The sequence below is a fragment of the Eptatretus burgeri genome, chromosome 16 (assembly GCF_056783735.1).
Source record: "Eptatretus burgeri isolate ZD-2024b chromosome 16, Ebu_testis_v1, whole genome shotgun sequence".
In the NCBI taxonomy this organism is placed as follows: Eukaryota; Metazoa; Chordata; class Myxini; order Myxiniformes; family Myxinidae; genus Eptatretus; species Eptatretus burgeri.
This window is the reverse complement of record NC_140976.1, coordinates 23,607,295-23,626,185: the sequence shown is the minus strand read 5'-3', so window position 1 is coordinate 23,626,185 and position 18,891 is coordinate 23,607,295. Positions and strand designations below refer to the sequence as shown.

The window sequence follows — 18,891 nt, the reverse complement described above, 5'->3', positions numbered from 1 at the left end:
ACTGTACGTGCGCTAAGGGTGGACAAGGAGTCCTATGTGCGAGGAATCTGTGAGGGGGTAGAGTATCACCTGCTTTCAAGTGATTCTCGTCCTGCTTACAGGGGAATTCACGCATTGCCTTCATCCAAGCCCATCCCTCGGTGTACTGCAGTTAGAGCAGAGGGCGGTAGGCTCTTGACAGAGGAGTCCAAAGTGAAGGCCCGCTGGGCCGGTTACTTTGAGCGGTTGTACCAGGCTGATCCACCAGCTGTCGACTTGCACGTCAGGGGTGTTACAATCCCTGTTTCTGACCCTCCAATCAACTGTGGTCCACCTTCGCTTGTGGAAACACAGGCTGCGGTGAACCGGTTGAAATGGGGTAAAGCTCCCGGGATCTGTGGCATCCAGATTCTCTCAGCGAGGGAGTCTCGTGAGTGGAGGACGTCAATGGGCCGACCACGTTCCTCGTGGTTGCAGCAGGTTGATCGGCATCTCAAGGAGATGGGGATGGGCCAGGCATCTGCTTGAGGGATGACCAGACGGAGGCCCCTGGAGTACCGGCGGAAAGTGGAAGCAGCGACGCGCGGCTCTGGTGCATGCTTCCATAACTGAGCTGACCTGACCTGAAAGAGGGTGCATCAACGGCGGTAATCTTCTGATTCAATTTTTTTTTCTCTAAAGACTTTAAAATCTTAATTTTATTTCAATTTAATTACATATTTGAACACTATAAAACATAAATCTCCTGTTTGCACTTCCAAAAACCTTTAGTTTAGCAGTACTTGGGCAAAATGTTACATGTCTTGACCAATAGAATTTGCCGCGTGCTCTGAGGGTGGATTAACAGCAATATTCAGATAAAATGGCAGCCCCAAGTGACAGAGCTAATTGTGTATGAAAGATGTTTACTTCATGGATAATTCTTTCAAAGATCGTTTGAAAATCATCGGTTTCTCTAAGAAGAGTTCCGGTTCTTCCAGTTCTGGGGTTTGGAGCGATGGCAGGGTCTTTCAGGGCTCTCTGTTGATGATCTCAAAGTTAAGTTTCCAGTCGTTATCTATCCCGTTTTAACTGTTTATTTTCTCAACTTCATGTTACCGTGTGTTCCTAGTTCGATTTTTGTTTCAAAAATCGTGCTATTTTGTGAGTTTTCGTCGACCTTGTCTTACCGGGTTCCTTGAGGCCTACCCATCCTTCCCATCTTGGTGTACGATCATTTGTATGTGTATTCTCTCCCTATAACCTTCAATTCCCATTTTCTCCACTTTCCCAACGTCCCCCATCTCTCTCAACGAAACACTCTGTTTCTTGTCTTAAATCCAAAACAAAAAACCCCCCAAAAAAACAACAAAAAAGTTCCTTTCTCCTTGCATACCCAAGAGTCCCGATCCTTCTTCTTCCTCTTTCTCCTCTTCTTCTTCCTCCTCTTCTTCTTATTCTTCCTCCTGCTGGCACACCATCTTTATTGTACTTGAGCTGACCCACTCTCGCCATTACCTTCACAATTTCTTCCTACAACCTTCCATTCCCAAATCTTACCGATTCTCCAAAAATACATCAAAAATTAATAATTTTCCTGAATCTTTTCGATCGAAACACCTCCTGTAACCACGTGTCTCTCTCCACCCCCTTCCTGATACGATTCATAGACCCAGCAGCTTCACTCTGCATTTGCAGTTCCAAATTCACCATACACTTCCATGATTTTACTTCAACCTTCCCTTTTCTGAATGTTATGCAATCCTCATTTAAAATAAATAATTTCACTTTTGACTATACACCACCCATAGCCATGTGTTTCTCCTGTAACCACGTGATCTGTTTCCACCCCCTGCGTTTACGGATTCAAATTTACCATTCACCTCATGATGTTTTTCTACAATCTTTCCATGTCCTAATCTGATGAAAACTCTCTCAAACGATGATAATAATAATAAAAATAATAATAATAATAAAATGATCTCTTATAATGCTTCATCTTCCTCTTTCACATGTGTGGTTCTCTTTACTGTATCGTAATGCACTACTCTTCTTCTACTTCAATAGACTGCTCTCAATTCGACCTTTCATTCATACCTTGCCGAAAAGGTCCTCAATGCCAGACAGGAAATCAGAGCCGTATCCCTGGACATATCACGTGCTTTTGACACCATCTGGCACCCTGCTCTGCTCACCAAACTCTCTTCCTTTGGTATCCAAGGCCATCTCCACTCATGACTTGCAGACTTACTCTCCTGTCATAGTCAACGTGTGGCCCTAAATGGAGTTGTTTCATCCCCTCTTCCTGTCCAGGCTGGAGTTCCTCAAGGTAGCGTTCTGGGCCATGTTCTTTTTCTGGTTTTGATCAATGATCTCTCTGACTCGCTGGAAAATCCTCTTTATCTCTTTGCTGATGACTCCACCCTCTGCCGTACCATCGGTCATCCCTCAGATCGGCAAGCAGCAGCTTCTTCGCTCACTGCAGATCTGGATAAAATCACAAACTGGTCCAACACGTGGAACATGTCTTTCAATCCGGACAAATCTCACACTCTCACGATGTCTTTTCGAAAGGACCGTTTAGAAAATCCTCCCATCCACTTTCTCAAGAATCCTCTGGAAGAAGTCCTTTCTTTAAAGCTTCTGGGTCTCACTATCTGCCATGACCTTTCCTGGGAAAGCCACATTTCAAACCTCGTCTCCAAAGCCAGTCGCTGACTGGGAATCCTCCGTCGTGCAAAGTCCTTCCTCGGCCCACCTGAGCTCCTGACCACATACAAAGCTTTCATCCGCAGCCTGATGGAGAACTTCTCTCCCCATGGGCTGGTGCTCCTGCCTCCCACCTTTCTCGGCTTCACGTTGTGGAAACCAAGGCAGTTCGGATCATTGGTATCTCCTGCGGTGAGGCTGAATCTTTGGGCCACTCACTCTCTCACTGCAGGTAGGTCGGTGGTCTTTCTGTCTTCTACCGTGTCCTCTCTGGTCTCGCCCCCCCTGCTTTGTCTGCGATATGTCCCCACCATATTTCCGCAGGGCGCTGAAGGTCCGCCAACAACCCCCTTCTGGTAAAACTACCAAAATCACGAATCACTGCTCACCTTCACTCTTTCATTCCTCTTTTTCCCCGCTTTTGGAATAAACTCCCTCACTCTGTTGAATCCCATTCTTCCCTCCAGGCCTTCAAAACAGCTGTTCACCATCACCTCTTATCGTACCCCATCCAAATCCTCGATCTTTTCTACCCCCGTTAATCTACCCCAAACCCACCTTCTTCAAATTCCCTGCTTTCCTTCCTGAAAGTCCCTCTAATGTTCATCCTGTATTCCCCATGTTCCCTGCCCCATCCCTCTCCCTTCCACAGATCTAATGTCTCTGTTCCCCCACTGTTTTGTCCTTCCCACTCCTGCCTCTCTTGTCTCACGCCCCCCTTGCTGTGCGTTGCGTGTTAGCTCTCACACAAGCCTCGACAAGGTATATGAAAACAAACAAAGAAAACAAAGTTTGCAGAAGGTTCAGCTCTATCTGGACTGTTCTATTTGACCCATCGGCTTCATATGGTTGCTATCACGCCTGTTATTCAAAGTTCACAAACAATGTTAATATATGGAGACCGTACTCAGAAAGGCAAAGCAGGACTTCAAAGACCTACCCATCTCCTTTTTCTCAAAATTGCATGGGGGTAAGGTGGTTTATGAACTCTCTGATGGAGTGTTGTGCGATTAAATACGTGCTACCGAAAATGAATGGAAGAATTTACAAGACAGTTATGAGAACGGATTTGTAATGTAGCACGGAAACTTGGGCAACATTAAAGAAAGAGGAACAGCAATTCGATACAAATGAGATGCGGATGCTGAGATGGATGTGTGGAGTGACAAGAAAGGACAAAAATAGGAACCCCGAGATCGGGGGGGGGGGGGGTCAGTGAAGATTGTGGAAGCATCGAAGAAAGTAGCCGAGAAGAGGTTAAATTGGTTCGTCATCTGATGAGGAGAGAAAGAGAGTATGTGGTGAGTCGAGTGATGGAGATGGGACTGCAAGGAAAAAGGAGAAGAGAAAGCCCTAAGACCAGAAGGAAGGATGTGGTGGCGAGAGATTTAGAATTTGTGGGATTGGAAGAAGAATGGCGGCGATTGACAGGAGGAGATTGAGGAGGGTGATCAATGAGCATTGTGGCGACCCCAAGTAAAATGGGAGAAGCTGAAAGAAAAAAGAACTCATGCATTCTTGCAGATGTGTTGTGAGGGTTTATGCCCACATACCATTTTGAATTATATATTTCCTTCCATGGAAAAAGCTTCCTCTTGTTTGAAATACCATACGGCATTTTCTTACTTCAGCATGATCCCAGGCAGGACAGCCGACTTGGCTGTTCTTCTTCGCAGGAAGCTTGATGAAGTCATGTTTTCATATGCATTTTTACAATCACGTTGTGGCCAATCTCCTGAAATGCCGCAGTCCGTGGAGTGCAATAAATAACATCGCTTCATGGAGTCCAATAAATAACACTTTCGAAAATAACCTCGCTCTCCAGAAGCACTCCTCGCGTTGTGAAGTCCAGGAGCGATGGAGTTAACTTTGCCGAGCGACGATGTGCGTGAGAGCGGCTTGGAACGCGGTGAGTGGCAGTGCTCTCACGCACACCGGGAGCCTCAAGATGCTCAACTTGAGTCGTTAGTTGTGTGATGTGTGTGGCCCTTGACTGGATCTAACGGAGAATCGAACCTTGGGGTGCTGGTCACATGGAATCTTTAATAACAAGTAAGCTTGTTTGTTTCTATTTTTTAAACCTTCTATATATATATATATATATATATATATTATGCTTTGTTTTATCCTGCCGCATGAGTGAAGCGCGACTTCATATCGATTGCATTGCAACATTGTGTGATTCGTATGTGAACTATACATGAATCATGCGCTCAACTGTCGTAGGTGATCAAATGCAAGCATAGCCTCTGGTCTCATCTTCTTGAGTCTGCTGCATGCCCAACACTACCTTCAAGGTCTTAGCTATTTCTCCCTCGAAGCTTTGTTCCCCTGCTTGAATCCTTGTCGCCTTTTCACTTACAACTTCGTTCCGTCTCCGTCTGCCTCTCAATCGGTTTCCATTTGCGCATTATTCTCAGCCTCCTCACCTGCATTAAGCAAGGAGTTATTGGAAATGTCCCATTGTGGGGTTTCAGAGGAGGTTTTGGCAGTCGCTGTGACTGCAGTCAGCTTTTCAACACTCGGTCTCAAAATGTTTTCCATCTCGAAGATCGTCATGAAAAGCTCATTAGCGATCCGAGAAATATTTTTTTTGATTATTGCTGACATAATTGCTGTCAGTTACCTTCAAAAACAGGTGATGTGTGTTTTTAACTTCTTTGGGTTTCTTTAATGAGACGTCCATTATGTCTCGAGGTACTTTATTGTGGATGCGTTACAACTCTCGAATTGTGCCTCTTGCATCTTTCTGCTCCAGCGATTCATCACACTGCCTTGAGGCTTTTCTTTTGTTAAAGTGGCTGCAAAGTAAATTACAACTTTCATTAGCCTTCCGCTTGAAGATGACATGCTTGTTGATGATATAATCTCCTCAAAGACAGCTTGGATCGTGGCTTTGGTGCATTGTCACTTGTGTGTTACTACCCTCATGGATTTTCCCGTTAAGAACATTGTGAGTTCAGGCAAATTGGTTTGTGTGACGACGTTGCACAGATGCTTTGAATTTTAACACAATGGCCACTGAGAGGTGCGGTGAAAGGATCGAATAGGGATATGCTGCAGGAAGTGGTGCTGCGGCTGCTGTAAGCCGTGCCGAGAGCTCACCGGTTGATGCCACGTGTGACCCGACCGAATCCGCGTGAGCGGTTTTGTTCCCTCTAAGCAAAGTGTGAAAATGAGGCCCGGAAAGCATCACGAGTTGAACACGAGTTTCATTTCAGTTTGTGTTGTGACTTACCATGTATATGTCGTTGGGTTGTCCCGTTTTGTTCGGAACCCATTTTCCTTGGAAATTTTGCTTGTATCTGCATGTAAGTAGGAATGCAATACACGACGTTGCTTATTGCTTGTGGAAACCCAGAATGGCTTCCGTGTCGAGTAAGTCCTTTATATAGTCGAGAACAAGTATAACTTTGCTGTCGATGTCTTCTCACCTTCCCTTAACTTACCGTATGGTTAATTTGTCAAGCAGCCTCAAGTTGGTTGCTCCCCACCCACATGGATGTCTCTTGCCTGCATTTCCTCGTTGTACACTACCTCGACCACATCATAGTGAAAATGGCCATTGCGAATCTCTGACATATGAGGGCAATTTTCCGTAATCTGGAGATTCGATTGCATTGCAACATTGTGTGATTTTTTTTTTCCCCGTAATTTTTCTGTCTGTGCACTAACCGGTTTAGTGTCTGGATACGATCCATTAACTTCATGAGAGCAATTTGAGCCTATTTGTTTGCTGAGAAGTAGTTATAAAGCAGATTGTATTGAAATTACGTGAAATTACCAGGGGTCATTACCCAAAAAGGACAGTCTACAGGTGTCACATTGGTGTTCACAGGTGTTTATGCAATATTCACACTGTTCCTGACAATTGTGTTCTTCTCAGCTGCTGAAGACCTTATCAACCCTTTGAAACATGAATGCATTTTAATAATTTGATGCTCAAGCCAAGACTTTGCACTGTATCCTTGCCAAATGATGCATTGGCTTGGCCAGTGTGATCAATTTTCAATGTTTCCGGGCATCCAAATTACTATGGTCGACAGCATTGACTGCAGGTGTAAATGCTGCATCCTGCTCAGGGGAACATGCGGGGGCGAAAGGCAGCTGGTGTAGCTTCAGAACCACGGAACTTACTCACCTGGGAGAGGTGCCAAATGCAAATGCCGGTCCTTTCCACCATTTGAATTTGCCTACGGCTGGAGAAAGTGAGAGCCAAATGAGGCGATGCTCTTCCTGTCAAACGCACTATGGTACCTGCATGCTGTTGATGCCTTTTGTCTCCTGTGCAGGTGAAGAAGGACTCCATCGGTGATCTATTCTCCGATCTCCGTGATGGGCGCAAGCTGCTGGACCTCCTCGGGATCCTTCTGGGTCAGAAGCTGGTGAGACTACCTGTTGCCTAAACCCCTGTAACTGCATGTTTCTAAGTGCATAAGATTCCAATATACCGTGCAGTTTTATATATATATATATATATCCAGTGAAACTTGCCCATGACAACCCAAAAAACTTAACCAAGTGGCTTTCCACCATTACGGAATGTATGACCAATCGTGTGCAGGAAGGTAAATACATTGCGACCAAATCTCGCTTATTTGTGACAAAATCTTATTGTTGTTGATTTTTTATTAATCATTCCTTTTTAGGTCATCTCTTCGAGCATGACCTAATAATATTGGTGTTGAGAGGAGAGGTGACGATTCGTCCGTCCGTCCGTTCACAATGAAGTTGAAGCAGGAGATCTGGTCATAAGTGATCCTGATAGAGGTCGATGAGACGTACAAGATGGTATTACTTTCAAGGTCACCGAAGGTCAAGGTCAAGGTCACGAGGCCTTTGAAGTTGCGAAAATGACGATTTTCAAATTCTATCTCCTCCGCCATTTCTCAAGCGATCTTGAATTTGATTGTGGCATATGAATCTAAGGGACAATATCTAAATTTTGTTGGGCCAGATTTTCGATATTCGCTTTTGTTTTCGTGTCACGTGACTTCAAAGTTGGCAAAAAATGCGAAAATGACGATTTTCAAAATCTATCTCCTCCTACATTTCTCAAGCAATCTTGAATTTTATTGTGGCATATGAATGTATGGGACAATATCTAAATTTGATCAGGCCAGATTTTCGATATTCTATCCTCACCTTACTCATCTTTTCACCACACTGTTTAAAACTGGCCATTCTATCCTCATCTTACTCATCTTTTTATCACACTGTTTAAAACTGGCCATTCTATCCTCACCTTACTCATCTTTTTATCACACTTTAAAACTGGCCATTCCATCCTCACCTTACTCATCTTTGTACCACACTGTTTAAAACTGGCCATTCTATCCTCACCTTACTCATCTTTTTATCATACTGTTTAAAACTGGCCATTCTATCCTCACCTTACTCATCTTTTTATCATACTGTTTAAAACTGGCCATTCTATCCTCACCTTACTCATCTTTTTACCACACTGTTTAAAACTGGCCATTCTATCCTGACCTTACTCATCTTTTTATCATACTCTTTGAAACTGGCTATTCTATCCTCACCTTACTCATCTTTTTGCCACACTGTTTAAAACTGGCCATTCTATCCTCACCTTACTCATCTTTTTATCACACTGTTTAAAACTGGCCATTCTATCCTCACCTTACTCATCTTTTTACCACACTGTTTAAAACTGGCCATTCTATCCTCATCTTACTCATCTTTTTACCACACTGTTTAAAACTGGCTATTCTATCCTGACCTTACTCATCTTTTTATCATACTCTTTGAAACTGGCCATTCTATCCTCACCTTACTCATCTTTTTACCACACTGTTTAAAACTGGCCATTATATCCTCACCTTACTCATCTTTTTATCACACTTTAAAACTGGCCATTCCATCCTCACCTTACTCATCTTTTTACCACACTGTTTAAAACTGGCCATTCTATCCTCACCTTACTCATCTTTTTACCACACTGTTTAAAACTGGCCATTCTATCCTGACCTTACTCATCTTTTTACCACACTGTTTAAAACTGGCCATTCTATCCTGACCTTACTCATTTTTTATCATACTCTTTGAAACTGGCCATTCTATCCTCACCTTACTCATCTTTTTACCACACTGTTTAAAACTGGCCATTCTATCCTCACCTTACTCATCTTTTTATCACACTGTTTAAAACTGGCCATTCTATCCTCACCTTACTCATCTTTTTACCACACTGTTTAAAACTGGCCATTCTATCCTCACCTTACTCATCTTTTTACCACACTGTTTAAAACTGGCCATTCTATCCTGACCTTACTCATCTTTTTATCATACTCTTTGAAACTGGCCATTCTATCCTCACCTTACTCATCTTTTTACCACACTGTTTAAAACTGGCCATTCTATCCTCACCTTACTCATCTTTTTATCATACTCTTTGAAACTGGCCATTCTATCCTCACCTTACTCATCTTTTTATCATACTGTTTGAAACTGGCCATTCCATCCTCACCTTACTCATCTTTTTATCATACTGTTTGAAACTGGCCATTCTATCCTCACCTTACTCATATTTTTATCATATTGTTTGAAACCGGCCATTCTATCCTTACCTTACTCATCTTTTTATCATACTGTTTAAAACCGGCCACTCTATCCTCACCTTACTCATCTTTTTATCATACTGTTTGAAACCGGCTATTCTATCCTCACCTTACTCATCTTTTTATCATATTGTTTGAAACCGGCCATTCTATCCTTACCTTACTCATCTTTTTATCATACTGTTTAAAACCGGCCACTCTATCCTCACCTTACTCATCTTTTTATCATACTGTTTGAAACCGGCTATTCTATCCTCACCTTACTCATCTTTTTATCACACTCTTTGAAACTGGCCATTCTATCCTCACCTTACTTATCTTTTTATCATACTGTTTAAAACTGGCCACTCTATCCTCACCTTACTCATCTTTTTTATCATACTGTTTGAAACTGACCATTCTATCCTGACCTTACTCATCTTTTTATCATACTCTTTGAAACTGGCCATTCTATCCTCACCTTACTCATCTTTTTACCACACTGTTTAAAACTGGCCATTATATCCTCACCTTACTCATCTTTTTATCACACTTTAAAACTGGCCATTCCATCCTCACCTTACTCATCTTTTTACCACACTGTTTAAAACTGGCCATTCTATCCTCACCTTACTCATCTTTTTACCACACTGTTTAAAACTGGCCATTCTATCCTGACCTTACTCATCTTTTTACCACACTGTTTAAAACTGGCCATTCTATCCTGACCTTACTCATTTTTTATCATACTCTTTGAAACTGGCCATTCTATCCTCACCTTACTCATCTTTTTACCACACTGTTTAAAACTGGCCATTCTATCCTCACCTTACTCATCTTTTTATCACACTGTTTAAAACTGGCCATTCTATCCTCACCTTACTCATCTTTTTACCACACTGTTTAAAACTGGCCATTCTATCCTCACCTTACTCATCTTTTTACCACACTGTTTAAAACTGGCCATTCTATCCTGACCTTACTCATCTTTTTATCATACTCTTTGAAACTGGCCATTCTATCCTCACCTTACTCATCTTTTACCACACTGTTTAAAACTGGCCATTCTATCCTCACCTTACTCATCTTTTTATCATACTCTTTGAAACTGGCCATTCTATCCTCACCTTACTCATCTTTTTATCATACTGTTTGAAACTGGCCATTCCATCCTCACCTTACTCATCTTTTTATCATACTGTTTGAAACTGGCCATTCTATCCTCACCTTACTCATATTTTTATCATATTGTTTGAAACCGGCCATTCTATCCTTACCTTACTCATCTTTTTATCATACTGTTTAAAACCGGCCACTCTATCCTCACCTTACTCATCTTTTTATCATACTGTTTGAAACCGGCTATTCTATCCTCACCTTACTCATCTTTTTATCATATTGTTTGAAACCGGCCATTCTATCCTTACCTTACTCATCTTTTTATCATACTGTTTAAAACCGGCCACTCTATCCTCACCTTACTCATCTTTTTATCATACTGTTTGAAACCGGCTATTCTATCCTCACCTTACTCATCTTTTTATCACACTCTTTGAAACTGGCCATTCTATCCTCACCTTACTTATCTTTTTATCATACTGTTTAAAACTGGCCACTCTATCCTCACCTTACTCATCTTTTTTATCATACTGTTTGAAACTGACCATTCTATCCGTACCTTATTCATCTTTTTGTCATATTGTTTGAAACTGGCCCATCTATCCTCACCTTACACATCTTTCGGTCATCTCTTCGAGTATGACCTTATAATATTGGTGTTGAGAGGATAGGTGACGATCCGTCCGTCCGTTCACAATGAAGTTGAAGCGTGAGATCTGGTCATTAGTGATCCTGATAGAGGTCGATGAGACGTACACGATGGTATGACTTTCAACGTCACAGAAGGTCAAGGTCAAGGTCACGAGGCCTTTGAAGTTGCGAAAATGACGATTTTCAAATTCTATATCCTCTGCCATTTCTTAAGCGATGTTTAATTTGATTGTGGCATATGAATCTATGGGACAATATCTAAATTTTGCTCGGGCCGCATTTTCGATATTCGCTTTCGTTTTCGTGTCACGTGACTTCAAAGTTGGCAAAAAATGCGAAAATGACGATTTTCAAAATCTATCTCCTCCTACACTTCTCAAGCAATCTTGAATTTGATTGTGGCATATGAATCTATGGGACAATATCTAAATTTGGTCAGGCCGGATTTTCGATATTCGCTTTCGTTTTCGTGTCACATGACTTCACAGTTGGCAAAAAATGCGAAAATGACAATTTTCATGTGAAAATGACGATTTTCAAAATTTATCTCCTCCTACATTTCTCAAGCAATCTTGAATTTGATTGTGGCCTATGAATCTATGGGGCAATATCTAAATTTTATGGGGCTGGATTTTCGATATTCGCTTTCGTTTTCGCATCACGTGACTTCAAAGTTTGCAAAAACTGCCCTACCTTCAGGAGGCTATATATTTTCTCGCAGAGATGGCCGTCACTCCTGCACGGGGGTAATTTTTTCTATTATGATCCCACTCCAGCAAACTGAAGCTGTTGAGTTAAATATTACTGACATAGACTTTAAAATGTGTTCACTTTGAGTGGAATGCCTGGTGTTGGCTTCGTGGTTAGGGCGGCTGTCTTAGAATCTTAGGGTCTTAAGTTCAAGCCCTGTTGGCTGCTGAATCAACACCAGGTGGGGTTGATTCAGGTTGTCATCCTTTTGAGGTCGGTGAAATGAGTACCATTGTGCTGGTAGAGGGGCACAGTATCAGCAGTGCAGCCACACTTCCAAGAAATGATAGCTACCCAGCAGCCAAGCTGCCATGTGCAAGAACAGAGCAGAACTGTTCGTGGAACCTCTTGTCAATTAATCTCCCGAGTCCACTGTCTCCAGCTCTTCTCCACAGGATTTTAAAACTGCTTCCCACCACAACCTCATGGTCCACTCCAATCCCATGGCTGAGCTTTTCTACATTTGCTGAGACCTTGTTTTCACCTTTTGTTTTTCTTTTCTTTTTTTCCAACATTTCCTCTCCTTGTGCTGTGAACTCGCATCTGTTGTTGTCATCCCACTGTTTTCCCTTTGCCACGTTTGTCCTTATTTTACTCTTCTGTGAGCCTCGATACCTGTATTAACATACAAGCAAACAAACAAACAAACAAACAAGATGAGGCCAACATTGGCGCCCCGTACACTGATGCTGTTGTATCCTGCAGGATTGTTTTTCAGAAAATGCAGTAATAACCATCTGATGTATTTGCTCATCAACATCTGGTTGTCCAGCGTTCTCACCTGAAGATTTCATAAAGCTCAGAACAGATTGCCAAAGCAATTTCAAAGCCTGCAGTCTTATCACATTGGCTGCTCTTTCTTCTTTCCTGATAGGATTACGTTTGAGGCTAATTAGATCTCTAATCATTTTGAGGTCTGGGATGAAACCTTCCACCTTCAATTTATTTGGTGGTGGAGGGGGAATGCGAGGGAGGGGGGAGGGGGGGTTGGTTTAAGATGGTTTGTTTTAAAGACCCAGCAAATTAGTTGTGGTTTGAATACCTTTCTTTGACCTCGATGTGCTGCTGAGCTTCTAAATCGACTGTGCATCACCTTTTTGCTTTTTTGGGTTAAAATTACATTGGCACATCTTTTTGGATCACAGTTGTAATTATCGCAATGCCTCTCCAGCTCGGACCTGACAATTGATAGCTCAATTGTGGGTAACAGAGATTTTTTTATATTTCATACATAGATCATTTTTGCAAAGGTCAAACGCCCAGGAGGAAAAGCGATTTGGGAATGGAAAATAATGAATGAAATAGTTTGGAAATGAAAATATTTTGAGACTGGCATTAAAGCCAAACAATGATGTCATTCTTTGGCTTTATTTAATACTCTTATAGATGAAAAATATTATATTCAAGTTTTATGATGGAACACATGAAACATAAAGATGATCCAAGCTTACTGTTTTATTTTTTCCAATTTGGAACACAGATGACATCATCATCCACAATCCACTTTTAAGGGGTCTGCCATGCAAACCATCCATCCATCCATCAGGACCACACTCTGTTCAGAGCGTTGGTGCTGCCTAAGCAGTCTTCTTGGCTATTGGGCACAATTCTGGACAGGTCACCACTCCAACACAGGATATCAGCAAGCTGGCACTCATTTTGTCAACCTCAGAAGGATGACAGGCAGAGTCAACCCCGCCTGGTATTAATTCAACAACCCAGCAGGATTTGAACTCAGGATCCTAAGATCCCAAGCCCATCACCCTAACCATTAAAGCCAACACCAGGCATATGCGAACCAGGGATCATAATTTAAACCCGAGACCAGGAAGGAGTTGGGAATGAAAATGAAAAAAAAACACAAACCAGGAAGGAGTTGAAAGCACTCTATCTTATTAAGCACTCACCTCACATCTCTTTCCATCTACCCTCTACAGCCCATCCAGGTCGCCGTGGATCTTCCAGAATCCCACATCTGGTTACCTTCCCAAACTCTAACCTGAACACTCACCTCCATTCCTTAATTCCTCTCATCTCTTGTTTGTGGAACTGACTTCCTTTATCTCTTGTCTCGTGCCCCTCCATCCATTCCTTCAAGACTGCTGCCAATCGTCACCTCATGTTTTCTCATGTAGCCACAACTGCTCTCTTCTACTCTCGCTGACCTCCCCTTACCCCTTACCCCCATCTCCACCCTTCACCTCTCTGCCTCTCATCCACCTTTGCGCTATGTCATTGTCTCCCTGTTCTCCTTTGATCTTCTGTCAGTCTGTGAATCTGCTGCCCTCTCTTTTATTTTTGCTCCCCCATGATCCTCCACTTCTACATACAAAAACAAACCGAATACATACAAGCTTGAGTGCTCCTTAACTACAGAGGAACAGACTGAACAGACACCGTGGCTATCTTTGATCCATCATCAAATTAGACAATATCCAGATTGAGTTACTTGCTGGCATTTCTGTGTGTGCATGTGTTCATCATGAATGATATCCTGCGTTTTCCTTCCCTTCACCTCTCTGTTTCAACCCGCCTGCAGTCCAAAGAGCGTGGCTCCACCCGGGTCCATGCCTTGAATAATGTGAACCGTGTTCTTCAAGTCCTGCAGAAAAACAACGTGAGTCTTGGCATCATGTCTCCACCTGGTCTTTTCATTTGAGTGACTTCGAGCTTTGTGTGTGACTCAAATGCATGCTTATTGAGGTCACCCTGCACACACACACACACACACACACACACACACACACACACACACACACACACACACACACACACACACACACACACACACACACACACACACACACACACACACACACACACACACACACACACACACTCTCTCTCTCTCTCTCTCCTTCTGTGCACTCACCGTGGCTTCACTGCTTTTCACTCGTCTTTGTACATCTCATTTCATTGGTTCTTGCAGGTTAGGGGTCAAGCTCTTGCTTTCCGACTGCTGAGCCTCATTTACATGGGTCTGTGCAGTCACGCTGTTGAATCTTTGATTTGAAGGTGCCGTCGGAAGCGCACATTAATTGAAGTACATAAAGCACAGGTCGACTGTGGGTCATAAAACCTGTAATTGGAAATTGGGCTATAAGTCAGTTCAGGTTTTTTTGCAGAAATATATATATATATATATATATATATATATATATATATATATATATATATATATATGTATATATATATATATATATATATATATATATATATATATATATATATATATATATATATATATATATCGCTCAACTTTCCAAAGCACAGACGGTAAGGTTTGGGGCAGCCCTTGTGTTACCATGGAATTTGGATGCGTGTATCAATGATTGTACTCTGTAACAAATTGCTGTTGCATCATTTTAATGTTGCTTGTCAAGATTTCACATGGCTGGGATGTGTACCTTTACAGCATGTGCAAGTACAAGGAATATCCATATTTTTAAATTGAGAGCAGGCTTCTTTCAAATTGACCCATTGGATGTTCACTGAGGGTACATGGGATCTCGGGTTTAATTGCATTACAATGTGTCACTTTATCCATCGTCTCCCAACGCCCTCGTAATTCACTTCAAATGCACAAGTGTCTCCTTATGTGCTTGTTTTGGAGATGACACACACACACACACACACACGCACACACACACACACACGCACACACACACACACACACATGCACACACACACACACACACACACACACACAACCCCCTAAGTTGACAAGGCGGCAGGACACAGATCGAGTCCCATCACAGCACTTTCTGCACGACATGTTAGTAACAAGTGTTGCCTGCCACATGATCACATTGTCTCCGCCCTGCTAATCACCAGTTAGAAGGTTTGCAGTCAAGAATAATAATAAATTTAACGAAGGGAGCACACTGACCCTATGACATGACGCTGACGTAATTTATGCACATGATGCCAGTGTCGTGTCGGTTCAGTGTGCTCCTTTCGTTAAAAGAAATAAAGAAATACACATACCGTATATACAGTATATGTAAACTATATTATATAAAGCTTTTTCAAACCACTGACTGACTCACTCACTCACTCACTCACTGATATTAAAGATTGGTACCTTCCGGGTGAGGTAGAAAGCTGAAAATTTTCCATGCCGATGGACATTGAAGCCTGTACACCGGAAAAAAAAACAAAAAACATGACAATCATTGGACAACATTCATAAATGAAAATATAAATAATAATTGAAAAAAAAATAAATTAAAAAAAATGAGAGGTGAGTGACCCAAGACAATGGGGAAGCACGGTAATTTTATGTGCCGATGGACATCGGAGCTAATGCGCCAGGAAAAAATTCACAGAATCATCCGAAAGCATCCGTAAATGAAAATATAAATTAATGATAAAAAAATAAATGAAAACAAATAAATGAAAAATGAAATGCAGGTGAGCGACCCGAGACAATGGGGAAGCACGGTTCGTATACTTCTACAATGTGTCAGCACACCCTGCTAGTATGTATATATATATATATATATATATATATATATATATATATATATATATATATATATATATATATATATATATATATATATATATATATATATATATATACACACACACACACTCCTCCATAAGCTTTAGGCACCTAAAGATGCTTAGCCATGACCTTGTATCTGGTAACTTAATTTGCATATCAGGAATAGATGCCAAGCATTTCGTTACCCCATTCTCAATTAATGTTGAGGTAGTTGTGAGAAGTAGTCATAGCTGCACTCTTCTTCAAACTGACATCAATCTGAACACTACTCTGCCATCAGGGTATTGTCCCATACATCATGTAACCCTTCGAACTTGCAGGAGAAATGCTTGTACATTAGGAAAACAGTAAATTTCTCACCACAACGCACACATGCACACGCACATAGTCTGGAGGGGGACGAGTTGACAGGCTTGGGAAGGTGACAAAATGAAGTGTATGCTGTATGAACATTCATAATTAGATAGATAATCAAACAACATGGAGAATTTAACAAATGCGGAGCCTCGCCAGGTTGTTGGTCCATGCGATCCGTTTCACACGTCGAGGAGCCACCGAGTACGACCCACTCATGGATTAAAAACACATTTTTATAATTTTATCACATGTTTTTTTTAATGCAAAGTTTATAACCCGTTTCTTTGTTTATTCCTGTGCAAAGCTGTGTGTGTGTGTGTGTGTGTGTGTGTGTGTGTGTGTGTGTGTGTGTGTGTGTGTGTGTGTGTGTGTGTGTGTGTGTGTGTGTGTGTGTGTGTGTGATGTCATATTTTAAATGCGTTAGAATGAACGATATATACATTACAGTAGATTGAGACGCAGCTCAACACACCCTCAAAAACGGGCGCGGTTTACTTGGACATTATATATGCATGTTCGAGGTATAAAATTAATATTGTGGTTAAATTATACATAAAAATGTTGTGGTTACATTGATTAACTTTGTAAACCCGTGCTTAAGGCCGGATGTAGGGCACGAGAGTCAAGCTTGGGGACCGAGTTTCAGCAAGCCCATGGGCTCAACGAGCCAACTCAAACTGCGCCTAAGGTTAACAGGCATGCTCGTCTAATTCACAGGGCTTCAACCACATCTCAAACCACAGGCGGTGCTGACAAACACACACTCCAGAATGGCAGTGGCTAACTTGGCCATAATCCGCATTTGAAGTGCAAAATCACTCATGGTTAAATTGGACAACTTTATTGAACTGCACCGAGGTCACACTCGGGCGCTGTATTAAAGTAAGCCACTCGGGAATGTTTTATTAAAGTTCAACTTTGTGTGCACATTCGCACCATTCGTACCACACGCACCAGATTCACCAGATTCACCAGACACACGAGATGCACCAGACACACCAGAAGCACCAGATGCACCAGGCACACCAAGTTCACCAGATGCAACACACGCACCATACACACCAGACGTACCACATGCACCAGACACATCACACGCACCAGCCACACCAGATGCACCAGATGAACCAGATGCACTGTACACACCGGATGCACTGTACACACTGGACGCACTGCACACACCAGATGCACCAGGCGCACCGCTCAGGCCGGACGTACCGCACACACCGGATGCACCGCACACACCGGACGCACTGCGCACACCGGACACACTGCACACACCGGACGCACCGCACACACCGGACGCACCGCATGCACCAGAAGCACCAGATACACCACATTCACCAGACACACCAGATGCACCACATTCACCAGACGCACCACATTCACCAGACGCACCACATTCACCAGACGCACCACATTCACCAGACGCACCACATTCACCAGATGCACCACGTTCACCAGATGCACCACGTTCACCAGACGCACCACGTTCACCAGACGCACCACGTTCACCAGATGCACCACGTTCACCAGACGCACCACGTTCACCAGACGCACTGCATTCACCAGACGCACCACATTCACCAGACACACCAGACGCACCAGACGCACCATACGCACCAGACGTACCAGGCACACCACATTCACCAGACACACCAGGCATCCCACATTCACCAGACGCACCAGGCGCACCACATTCACCACATTCACCAGACGCACCACATTCACCAGACGCACCACATTCATCAGACGCACCACATTCACCAGGCGCACCACATGCACCACATTCACCAGACGCACCACATTCACCAGGCGCACCACATTCACCAGACGCACCACATTCACCAGGCGCACCACATGCACCGCATTCACCAGACGCACCGCATTCACCAGACGCACCGCATTCACCAGACGCACCGCATTCACCAGACGCACCGCATTCACCAGACGCACCACATGCACCAGACGCACCACATTCACCAGACGCACCGCATTTGCCAGATGCACCACATGCACCACACACACACACCGCACGCACCAGATACACAGCTTCTACCAGATGCATCATCCGCATCAGATAAACTGCACACACCAGACGCACTGCACACACCACATTCACCAGACACACCGCATTCACCAGACGCACTGCATTCACCAGAAGTACCAGGCATGCCACATTCACCAGACTCACAAGATACACCGCATTCACCAGAAGCAACAGACGTACCACATTCACCAGACGCATCAGACGCACCAGGCACACCACATTCACCAGAC

The 18,891-nt window shown here is 43.0% G+C and overlaps 1 protein-coding gene across 6 annotated transcripts in view; it reads left to right on the top strand.

Moving 5' to 3' along the window:
- Positions 1-18,891, top strand: part of LOC147010706 (dystrophin-like) — a 1,018,488-nt gene that overhangs the window by 183,961 nt on the left and 815,636 nt on the right. For all 6 annotated transcript variants that reach the window (XM_085859617.1, XM_085859614.1, XM_085859615.1 and 3 more), the window contains 2 exons: positions 6,960-7,052; positions 14,287-14,364. In XM_085859617.1, coding sequence (XP_085715743.1) covers positions 6,960-7,052; positions 14,287-14,364 — 171 coding nt within the window. The remainder of the gene's footprint in view (positions 1-6,959; positions 7,053-14,286; positions 14,365-18,891) is intronic.